This window comes from Bombyx mori, chromosome 7 (assembly GCF_030269925.1).
Source record: "Bombyx mori chromosome 7, ASM3026992v2".
In the NCBI taxonomy this organism is placed as follows: domain Eukaryota; kingdom Metazoa; phylum Arthropoda; class Insecta; order Lepidoptera; family Bombycidae; genus Bombyx; species Bombyx mori.
The window spans coordinates 10106566-10118505 of NC_085113.1; the positions used below are offsets into that span (position 1 = coordinate 10106566).

At 39.0% G+C, this 11940-nt stretch overlaps 1 protein-coding gene across 1 annotated transcript; it reads right to left on the bottom strand.

Annotated features, from left to right (window-relative positions):
- LOC100862813 (UDP-glucosyltransferase 2) lies at positions 1–8548 on the bottom strand. Its single transcript, XM_062669441.1, has 8 exons — positions 8540–8548; positions 7216–7303; positions 4477–4669; positions 3636–3830; positions 2394–2613; positions 1916–2135; positions 1606–1825; positions 1–805 (listed from the first exon to the last, which is right to left on the bottom strand). The coding sequence occupies exons 2-8, from the start codon at positions 7217–7219 to the stop codon at positions 532–534; spliced, it is 1326 nt and encodes a 441-aa protein (XP_062525425.1). The 5' UTR covers positions 7220–7303; positions 8540–8548; the 3' UTR covers positions 1–531.
- Between the last annotated feature and the right edge of the window lie 3392 nt (positions 8549–11940).

Genomic DNA, 11940 nt, shown 5'->3' on the forward strand with positions numbered 1-11940 from the left:
GTAGATAGTTATTTTAAAAATACCTATTTTTTAAATGAAATTACATAAATTTATTTTTAGTGCTCTTTTGGCCATTTGAAGACTGCGATGTCTTTAAATCAGCCATTTGCTGGGTTTAATTTCTATCTAGGCCATCCATTTATATACAAATAAATCGAGTTTTGCAAATAAATCTGATTCTAAAAATGCAGTTAAAATATTTGCGGCTATTCATGTGACTTGATCCTAATCACGATAGTGGTACAAATAAAATAACTATGCACTGCCCATCGGTCTTGGAATGTCAATTGTACGTCATGAAGTTCGTGAAAATTATATTGAAAGATTCCGTTACGTAAATACGTATCCAGTTTATAATAATAATATAAACGTACTTTGTAGATAACAAGAACATTCAAACCATTTAGAATTTGTAACATGCAATAGGTAGATCTGAAATCTAGGATATCCAACCATTTACCTAAATATGTATAAAGTATTACTTAGCAATCTGCAGTTCATTTTGAAGTATAATTAGTATAAGGTCTAAAGCTACAAAGTTTTTTTTCTAATATCTGTTTTCTTTTTCAAATACCGGGTCAGCATAAATTTGACGAAGAATACAAAACCAAGGAACAACAATAACGACACGAAGATTATATCTAATAACAGCTTCTGGTACAAAGGCACGTGCAGTGCTGGTGAGCGCAGATGAAGAGCTCCTTTAGTCTTGACGACGTGCTCCACCCAGTGGACCAGCTCAGCACCCGGAGACACCGGACGATCGTGATATATCAACGACAACTCCTTAACTCGATCGCGATATCTAAAAACGTATTTTATTTGCACTAAGGTTACTGCCGCACTTAAATTCATCACTAGAAAACACGAAATGGTTTCATTGAATTTTACGTTAAGATTGATCTGTAATCCAATGTCGTTTTGTTATAAATCATTTTGTAGCATTAGTGTGTATTATGTATGTCTGGCGATAACAGCTTTATGATTAAAAATCAACTACGGTTAATAATACTATACTTTATTTATTTTTATTGGTATACAAGCTGACAGACACTCAGTGACTGTGATCAAGTGATTACGTTTACTCTTAGGAGACACCATTGTGTGATTCTAGTCGATCCTTGTTTGAAGAAATTGTGTAGAGCTCAGGGAACATCTTGGGTGTGTGACAAAAATGATCTCTGTGAGCTGTAGTTCTAGGATATAAACTGTCATAATATGCCAATAGCGGGTCTTACTATAAAATAATATGACGAATTGAAAAGGACTGTTGCCGGATTTTTGCCAAGAAATTGATTTTAAATTGACCTTTTTTAAGCACTTGAAGCTATTAAAGTACAGAAAAATAAAATTTCCGCACAGCCACATGTATAAGGTTCAATATTGCAATTAACAGCAGTACAGGATTTAGTTTTGAATTGAGAGAAGTTGTGCTGCTTTTATCAGTCTCTGGTACCGGGAATCCTAAATTGGGGCTGAATGATCGTGCGCGAATTGTTCCCAGTTATTTATTTTATAGTAATTTATTTTCAACCTACAAGTGGTATATATTTTAATGTAAACGTATTGAATGTAATTTATGAAATAATTATAAAATACACTTACTTTTGATTGGACAAAACCTCATTTATAGCTGCTTTCAAATTTTTTGGAGTATCCGAGTCAAATTTCACTTCTAGTCCAATGCCTTTATGGACAGCTTTCTTGACATTCATGGCCTGATCTCCAAATATGGGCATTCCGATAATAGGAACACCGTGATGTAATGTTTCCGTCGTAGACAATAAGCCACCGTGGGTGATGAAGAGAATGCAGTTAGGATGTGCTAAAATATAGAAATATAAACTATATAACTGATCGCTTATGAAAACGAGTTTCATTGCATCGATTTTTGTTCGAGTTTGATCTAGTGTACCTAGTATGCTTTGCTGTGGTGCCCATTTTACGATGTGAACGTTGTCAGGAACATTTTGAAATTCATCTTCAAATTTCCATATAACAGTATATTTCAAATTCCTGAACATTTCAAATAATCCATTTTTGATTTCTGCAGGCATCGATTTACTTGGAACTATCGATCCTAGACTGAAATAAATAACGCCGTGCTTCGAGTTGTCTAGAATGTTCTTAAATTCCTGAAAGAAAGATCATTAACACGTTCCTAGATGCAGTTCCGTTGAATAAGACCAATGTATGTATATTATAATTAAAATTAAGTATTTATTAAATATTTCATTATTGCAAATCATACCCTATTGTCTAAAATAATCCCCTTCGATTTAAGGTTATTCATAGGAATATAGTAGTACTCTTAGGATTCCCCGCTGGTACATAGGGCCCTCACATGTTACCTTTACATCATTCTGATTGTTGTATAATCATTTTCTTCCTACCTTAGGCAATGGTTTAGATTGTTCATCTATATGATATCCGCCAATAGCCTTGTAATTTTGTGGCAATTTCAGCGGAGCTCCAGAAGAAACGTGGGAATTTCCCAAAACTAAAGCAGCAGAGTATCTCAATTCCTCCAAGCTAGGCTGAACGAGATCTTTTGCTTTGAATGCAGCTGCAAATGCTTCTTTATAAATCTGTTCTTCTATCAAAGCGGAAAACCTATTTATAGACAAATTTTTAAAAACTAAATCAGTTTGGTTATAAATTTACTAGCGCAGACCAGGTAGGTTAGCCAAAGTGCTATTGGATAAAGTATATTTTGTTTAGAAGCTGTGAGTGCTATTAGTCTCTGCAGAAGCACAATATTGCAAAAGAGAATAATATGAAAATCAAGTACCAATAGTAATGCAAATAATTTGTAAATTAGTCTGGTTGAAATGGACAGTCAAAATATGTTTTATGGCAGTTACAAAGAATCCTGTTTGAAACATGTCAAGATTAGATCAAGCTCAATAAAATTGATTCATTAGATATTTCAAAGACTTATTATTTTAGTTATTTAATGGAAGTATCTTGTACCCGAATGAATTGAATAGAAAATGCAATTCTTAGCACTTGCCTTAATTAAACCTTAAGCACTTGTTCTTTTAGAAATTTGTTCATCACAACTAATGAACCATTTAAAAAAACAGGCATTGTAATGCTAAAGAATTTGCCGTAGATCTCTGATGTCTTTATTGTTAGGAACATAAATCTTGTGTATTTAAAAATAATCAATTTCTGAACTTGTGTGTTCGTATAGCTGCTCATACGATACCCAGTGGCTAATAATACTTGTCAGCATATGAGTTGTATTTACATGTTAATTAGAGGTCTTATATTTGCAGCGTGCGAATCATGCATTGACAAGACACAGCTTTATAAATCACACATTTAATATTTCTATTGTTTATCAATTAGGACGTAATAGATAACGAAAACTAACGATAATAAAATTCCACTAATTATTTCAATAAGTAAACGCAGTCAGTTCACTGTATCAGGAATCCACCGGTCTTGTTGCTATCCTCGCGTCCACATTCATTTTAATAGTAATTAATCAAACATCCCCCAATAAGATCATAAGTTTGCGATCATGATATCGACAAACTTTTTAAAACATGCTTTTTCTTCAGAAGGCAATGAGCAGAAATGTTTCTATAACTCTCGTTTACCTCGCTTTTCTATCTGTAGACACTTACCATTTGGCTACTTTTAATCCGATCTCTATCAAAGTGTTTATTGCTCTTTGGAAGAAATTGTATGGCGGTTCAAAAAGCCCTAGCATGTTTGATGAATACGCCGGATGGACCATCTCATCTATCAATTGCAATATGGGGCTGTGTGGTTCCATTGAAGATGACCATATGAGTGGACAGTTGAAAATTGTACTGAAGCTGAAAAAACATTGTATTCCTGTTAGATATTGATGGTTGAATATCCATTATAACTCTTATAATATTAAATAGAAATATGACGTCCACAGTAGATAATTTCATAATATTGTATTCATGTGTAAAAAGTTTTCAATTGAGTTCTGATACGGTGGTAACGGTGTGAACATTTTTTCACCTATAATCAGATAAAAGAGAGGAGTTTCAGATAAAAAAATCTTGATTGCTGTGAAGTTGGTTTACGGACGATAGTTTTATGTGGTAAAATCAGTAACAGAATTATTCGAACTGCTAGCTCTGATGTCACGCGAGATGAGAAAAAAATATGTCACAAGACAACGCTTGGGCCGATCGTGCCTCTCTATCGCTTGTTCCGCGTTTTCGCTTGCACAGTCAGGCTCAGGGGGAACGTGACACTTTGTTCGTGCATGCAGCTGGTGTTCATCGATTTTTAAGACGCCATCACTTCAAAAAATATAATAATGGGTATGAGCTCAGATACTAGATTTGATGTATCCAACGACTTCATAATTAGATTTTTATATCGTGACTTCATTTAGATCCAAATAATTATCTTTATCAGATCTTCGTTACGCAATTGTTTTATTTATTAGGTTTTACATGCTTATTCATGATTGTTCCACCTTACCCACTAAAAATTTCAGTTAGCATCCATTCTGCAATAACAACATCAAAATGTGTCTGCGGATCTAACATCAGCTGCTGTACTTCCGTATTAGATACTGTATCATTAGCTGTATCAATAAAAGACTTGAGAATGCTAAACATTTCCTTTAGTGCAAAAGTGTTATCTATTAGTTTTTCTATAGTGAACATGGAGTCTGAAATACAAGATTCATCTATAAATATAAAAGTCATTATAATAATATATGTCCATATAGACTTCGAAACGGGTAAATTTTTAGATCATCTTCAGGTTAGTTTAGTGAATAATGAGTTTGTTAGCGATAGAATCAAAGTCGAATCAAACACTGAAAGCCAAGCGGGTCGGCATCGATTTTGCATTTGTTACATTTGATCTATGTTCATTTTTACCTTTCTACTATTAAGTTCTGAGGATATTTGGTATATTTGAAAACTATTTCGATCAATCTTTGACTACAGCGTTGCATTTGAAGTTGGATTTAATTTTTCAGTTCTATAGGTACATTCAAATACTTACTTACATGGATTTTAAGTCATCATTATCCTGCCCTTCTCCCAGTCACCTGGGGTCGGCGCAACATGTTCTCTCCTTCCATACTCTTCAATCATATACCATTTCTTCGCTCACTCCCCTCTTACCCATATCGTCTTTCACACAATCCATCCATTTCTTCTTAGGTCCTTATATCCTTATATCCTTCCACATTCATAGTTAACCCTCTCTTACCAATGTCATTTTCATTTCGCCTCATCACATGTCCATACTATCCCAAACGCGCACTCCTCAGCTTCTCTGTCACAGGTGCCACTTTCAGACATTATATTATGACACCCAAAAAGCTTATAAGCTGCCTGTTGTTTTAAGAAACTCGAGTCATAAGGGGAATTTCGAATATTGGGTATCGAAACGAATATCATGACTAATGGAAGCGAAAAACATCCTAATCGAAGTCGTCGTGGCCTAAAAGATAAGGCGCCTGGTGCATTCCTATGTAGTAATGCATCGGTGTTCGAATCCCGCCGGCGGTTACCAATTTTTACAATGAAATACGTACTTACTTAACACATTTTCATGATTGACTTCCACGGTGAAGGAATAACATCGTGTAATAAACATAATCAAAGCCGCAAAATTATAATATGCGTAATTACTGATGAACGTCTTGTGAGTCCGCACGGGTAGGTACCACCACCCTGCCTATTTCTGCTGTGAAGCAGTAATGCGTTTCGGATTCGAGGGCGGGGCAGCCGCTGTACTTAAAAAATGAGACTTAGAACTCATGTCCCAAGGTGGGTGGCGGTATTTACGGTGCAGATGTCAATTGGCTCCGGTAACCGCTTAACACCAATTGGGCCGGGAGCTCATTCACCCATCAAAGCAATAAAAAAGAAGAAACGTACATCGAATAGTGTTACATTAGAAATGAATGAATCCGCTTGCCAAGTAAAAGTCCATTTGGGTCACTTAGTATCACCAAAACACAAGTAAAACTGCGTTTAATAAATGAAAATAAGCCACTTATTGATTAACACCGCACACATATAGAAATTAACGTTCTGTCTAAGCATTTTAATTAATCTCTCGAACTAAAGCAAACAAAGAGCTGCACGATTTTCATGTTATTATTTCTTGGAATACTGCTCCGGTGTAGCAAGTTGGAGTGGCCACGGCAATTGCAGTAGAGTTACTATCTGTTGAATTATCGGTTGGTGTTACACCGACGATTTAACCTCGTTACTTTTTTTTTTCCTACCTATGCTGATAGCCTTGAGGGGCTATTTCAGCTTCACCCTAACGTGTGTAGGTGAACTCACGGGGCTCAAACCGGAGTGTTGCTAACACTGACCCTAGCAAGAGTAGTGCTTCGCAGAATCTACAACCGGATCGGAAACGCGACCCACTGAGAAGATCCGGCGAGAAACTCAGTGGGCTGTGTCTATGGGTTAATTCGCTCGTCGAGCCCTTCGTCGCAAACGAGGAAGGGCTCGACGAGCTTCGACGAGGACGGTGACCGGACACTCGTTACTAATAGCGTCATGTTGCAGTAATTAATCGAACCTTACCATTGCTTAGTATGTTGGCTAGTCATCACGACTTAGATTTTGCGATAATGTCAGTCAGTTCACTGTCAACCCATATACGTTTACTAAGTTGCATACGGCTTTCTGCATGTGTGCTCTGGGCGAGCTTGTTCAAGGATTCTGAACTCATTTACACCACCACAACATAGTTGCTTGTCGGCGGTGTATCGCGTTCCGACCCGGCAGACTAGTTCTGGCCTAGCGGGGTATACCGAAACACCAGCGGCATGGCCCGGGCGGCCTGGTAGGGCCGCCGTACCGCGGAGACCGACGTCGTTGGTCGTCGACTATCGCCTCGACGACCTGTCAGTCGGGCGTCCTCAGGGTGGCGCCACGTGTCTGGTTGTAGTGTTGACCGCGGGAACCTCCCTACTCTGACCGGGTTTTGACCCTGGACGGAGATCGGACGTCGGATATAAGAGTGAAGGGAGTCATTTAGTGGGTAGGGCCCTAAAATTCCTTGGGCCCGCGGTCTGCTCCCAACACCTTGCAGATCGTCAAGTCCCAGGTACCCCGCGCGCCGCCTAGGCGCGGGAACCTCGTAGGGAAAGGCATTTTCGTCATCAACTCACACTGCTCAGTCACTGACTGACACTGACAATAAAAACAAAGTAATGAACAAACAAAATTGTATATTTACTCATTTTTTCCTCGAAGGCATGCTCTGCGATTTGGATGACCCGTAAATTAGGAGCCGGAGTTTTTGGATATGGCGTTATGTAGGTCAGCTGAAATAATGTTTATAGTATATATTTTTTGTTACAGAGATTAGTAGACTAGTCAATCCCCTGTCATCCCCTACGCTTTCTAACCACAAGAAGTATTATTATTGGTCTAAAGGACAAGATGCCCGGTTTAATCAAGATAAGAAACGATACTTTTCTTGGTGATAATGCAGATCTATAATCCCGCACAGAAAGGTTCTTTGTGTACATTTCTGCCGCGAAGGAGTTATATGAGTGACGAGTAGGACAGTTGTGATAGAAAACAATTGAGATGCCTCATGCATGAAAGTGGTTTGTACGACATCTATTGTGTGACGTCCATGAACTCCAGTCACAACTTATCAAGAGGCGAGCTTATTCATCTTTCTTATCATTGTCTCTAATCTCTAATTGTGAAATACGTTCGATGTCCAAAAAATTTTCACTTCACCAACATGTGTAGCGTATTTAAGTTTGTGAATGAATGAAATCTGCCAATAACTCGACATGCCGGCAGCATGCCTTTAATATAAGTCTGTCAATTCAAATGGTAGTGTCATTTTCGACCACTAATCATCGGGCTCGGAATTAACTCCCCTTCAAAAGAATGAATTTCTCTTCCCTACCTGCCTGTCTAGACAGACGAGGATACGGCCTGAAATTTATACAGAATTTATCTGAAAAAATTACATCTACCTATATGTAGGTATATATAAAAATGAATTGCTGTTCGTTAGTCTCGCTAAAACTCGAGAACGGCTGGACCGATTTGGCTAATTTTGGTCTTGGATTATTTGTGGAAGTCCAGAGAACGTTTAAAAGGTAGATAAATATGAAAATGCTCGGAATTAAATGAAAAAAAAAAAAAACAATTTGTTTTCCTTTGATGTGTACCCAGTCGGACGGATTCCTTTTTTTTATTTTAAACAAAAGTTTAGGTCTTTGGTTTATTTATTGAGGCACTACGACGTCTGCCGGGTCAGCTAGTTTCAGATAAAACTGAATTAAATTGTAGAATATCTAACTTCTGAAACCGTTACTCCAATCATTAAAGTCATTATTACGTGCAGTTTACTAATAAGTAAGTAAAGATGTGTTTAGTTAGTGTGCCAGGTGACTACACGACAATAATTTATTTATTTGATGCTTATACTAAGAATTAAAGAATGTCTTTAATTAAAATTAAGACTAAACAAAACAATCTAGAAAACCGTGTACCGTTGGCACATGAAAGCAAGAAAGAGTTAGTAGAATACTTACTTCATGTCCTGCTTTGCGGTCGACGGTGTATCGCGTCCTGACCCGGCAGGCTGGTTCTGGTCCAGCGGGGTATTCCGGGACACCAGCGGCACCGTCTGGGCGGCCCGACGGGCTGCCGTACCGAGACGGCCGACGTTTCAGAGCCTTCGACTCGCCTCGAAGGCTCCGTCGGCTGGGCGTCCTTGAGGTGAGCCACGCCGTCTGGTTGTAGTGTTGACCGCGGTAGCCCCCCTACCTCATCCGGGTTCTGACCTCGGAGGGGATCGGACGTCGGGTGTAAGAGTGCAGGGGAGTCATTTAGTGGGTGGGCCCTAAAATCCTTGGGCCCGTGGTCTGATCACAACACCATGCAGATCGTTGAGTCTCACATACCACGCGCGCCCCTTTTGCGCGGGGACCTCGTAGGAGGATCGGCCATCTACGCGAAAAAAAAAAAAAAATTTTTTTTTCATCCTATCCATGCTGATAGCCATGAGAGGCTATTTCAGCTTTTCTTTTGACGTGTGAGCTCACGAGACTAACCAGGAGTGTTGCTAACACTGATCCTAGCAATGGCAGTGCTTTGCAGAATCTACCACAGGATTGGAAACGCGATACACTGAGAAGATCCGGTGAGAAACTCAGTGGGCTGTGTTTGTGGGCTAATTCACTCGTCAAACCCTTCGTCACAAGCGACAGGTTCGACGAGGACGGTGACCAGTGGTTGTGGAGCTGAAAAGCACCGTTAATGGATCGGGAGGATCCGTAAGGACGTGTTTAGGGTGACGTCGACTGTTTACCATTCGGTCTACAGGATCGGGTATGTAATTCCCGGCAGCCACGACAAGAGGGTTTTCATGTCGTGCCACCTTTTCCACGAGGCGCAATGATGCCGACTGTAAATACATACTGACTGAGTCAAGCTCCAGGTCATCATGGATATCCACTTCCTTAATAGCCATTGTGCTCTGACGGCTATCTTGCAAAAACGGGATTGAATAACTTGAAGGGGTTTCAAGTTTGTGCGGGCCGCGTGAGCATACACTACGCTTACATAGTTCATGACAGGGCGTATGCAAGTTTTGTAGAGTGTCACCACAGTTTCGAAAGGACATTTTACTTAGCTTGCAAAGCATGGGACAGAGGCGTCTTAATATGAAGGCGGCACGGTCGCGTACCGTTTTGATGTGGAGTCGGGATGTCCACCCTCTGTCGAGGATGATGCCTAGATATTTGACCTTCGGTGCCCACGGTATGAAGGAGAGTGATGGGGCTAACGGCGGAAGTGATAACGCGCCTATTAGGGAGTGGGCTGCTCGAAGTGGTATTCGGAGGGCAACCCCTTTTGAAGAGTACTGCTGTGTTTTTCGTGGGGTTGGTGTCAATGCGCCACTTCCAGAACCACTGTCCAATGTTGGTTACTGCGATCTGGTTCGACAAGAAGTCTCGTATGATGAGCACGAATCTATTTGGGACTCCCATGATATACAGTTTGTAAATCAAACAGTTATGCCAGACTTTGTCGAATGCCTTTGTGATATTGAAGAAGAGGAATCTAGTCGGAATTGGCTTCCGCCTACTTAGCCCTATTAAGATGTGCTTCGTGAGGCGGGGCACTTATTGTATGCAGGGGTGTTTGGTGCGAAACCCAAACTGCTCGTCTATTCATAGTTTCTTTTCTTTTTGAGATTGTGTGTACTAGCCTAAAGTTATTGAATGAAAATCGATACATCTGGAAGTAAAAAAAGTGTTACAGGTTGTCATAACTGAAAAATCCATGAATGCAACAGACTCAGCAGTGTGAGTTGATGACGAAGATGTCTTTCCTGCATTAACTCTTGAATGTGTGGCGGTATTTAAGTTGTTGATATCTATGGGCTCCAGGTGCAACTAAATTATGGTACAACTAAACTAAATTATCCCAGCAGCAACTAAATTATGGTGGTATAAATGAGTTTCAGAATCCTTTAACAAGCTCGCCCAGAGCACGCATACACAAAGCCGTATGCAACTTCTTCTTCTTCTTCCAGTGCCTCTTCAATCCTGAAGGTTGGCCGTTAGCTTTCTATATTCGTTTTTATCTGCAGCCAGCCGGAACAGCTTACAACTTACTTACCGTATATGAATTAACATTAAATTTGACGGCATTATCGCAAAAGCTAAGTCATGATAATTAGCCAATTTACTAAGCAATGATAAGGTTCGATTAATCGCTGCAACATGACGCTATTAGTAGCGAGGTTAAATCGTCGGGTCAGCACGAACGCCACGGATAGTAACGGACAGTAACTCTATTGCAATTTCTGTGGTCACCACAACTTGCTGTACCCGAGTAGTATTCCAAGACATAACATGAAAACTGTTGCAGCTGTTCGATTTTCGATTAGTTCGAGAGATTAATTAAAACGTTAAGACAAAACATCATCATTGCTAATGTTACACTATTCGATGTACGTTCGCTTTCTAGGCATGCTTTTTATTTCGACGGGTAATATAGCCAATATTCGAAGTTCCCCTTACGACTCGAGTTTCTTAAAACAACAGGCAGCCTATGATGACCTTTTCGGGTGGCATAATATGTAATGATCAGACTTAAAATCCATATATGTAATCATTTGAATGTATCTATAGACCTGAAAAACTAAATCCGACACCAAATGCACGCTGAAGTTAATGATTGATATGAATTAGTTTTTAAATATACCGTATCGCATATCCTCGGAACCTAATGGTAAAATAAGTGAAAATGAATAAAATCGATGCCGGCCCGCTTTGCTCTTCGGCGTTTGATGTTCAACTTTGATTCGATCGCTACCAAACTCATTAATTAATTACCAAATCAATCTGAAGATGATCTGAAAATTTACCCGTTTCGAAGTCTATACGGAACATATGTTGTTATAATGACTTTTATATTTATAGATGAATCTTGTATTTCAGACTCCACGTTAACCATAGAAAAGCTAATACACTATAGTTTTACAGTAATGGAAATCTTTAACATTATGAGGTCTTATATTGATACAGCTTACAATGATACAGTAGCTAATATAGAAATTAAGAATGTCCTGGGGAATATCAAATTTTGTATCTGAGCCTATACCCATTATTTCAATAAATATTTTTAAAAAAGTAGGACCATAGGTAAAAACAAAATTCACATCGGTACCACCACGTCAGAAATCAATTGAAGAGCCTTTAGACATTAACACCATATCGTGGGGTAAAAAGCTATTTGGTTTACGCGACATTTCGCTTAATACGCGACATTTATCTTTGTAATTAAGGATGCGTTTTATTTGGTATTAGCATCAATAATTCTATGCTTTTAATTAAACTTTAATTAGGTTCACTCTATTCAAACAGCTAAAGAAGTTTTGAAACTTTAAATAGCTCTCCTATAAAGTTGCAAAAATGTCACT

Bases quoted from the DNA above. Each gene is read 5' to 3' on its own strand.
- LOC100862813 (XM_062669441.1), bottom strand. The intron at 2,614-3,635 runs GTAAGTGTCTAC...GTCTATAAATAG, and splicing joins GGATTAAAAGTAGCCAAATG to GTTTTCCGCTTTGATAGAAG. The intron at 806-1,605 runs GTAAGTGTATTT...ATACGTTTTTAG, and splicing joins GAGGTTTTGTCCAATCAAAA to ATATCGCGATCGAGTTAAGG.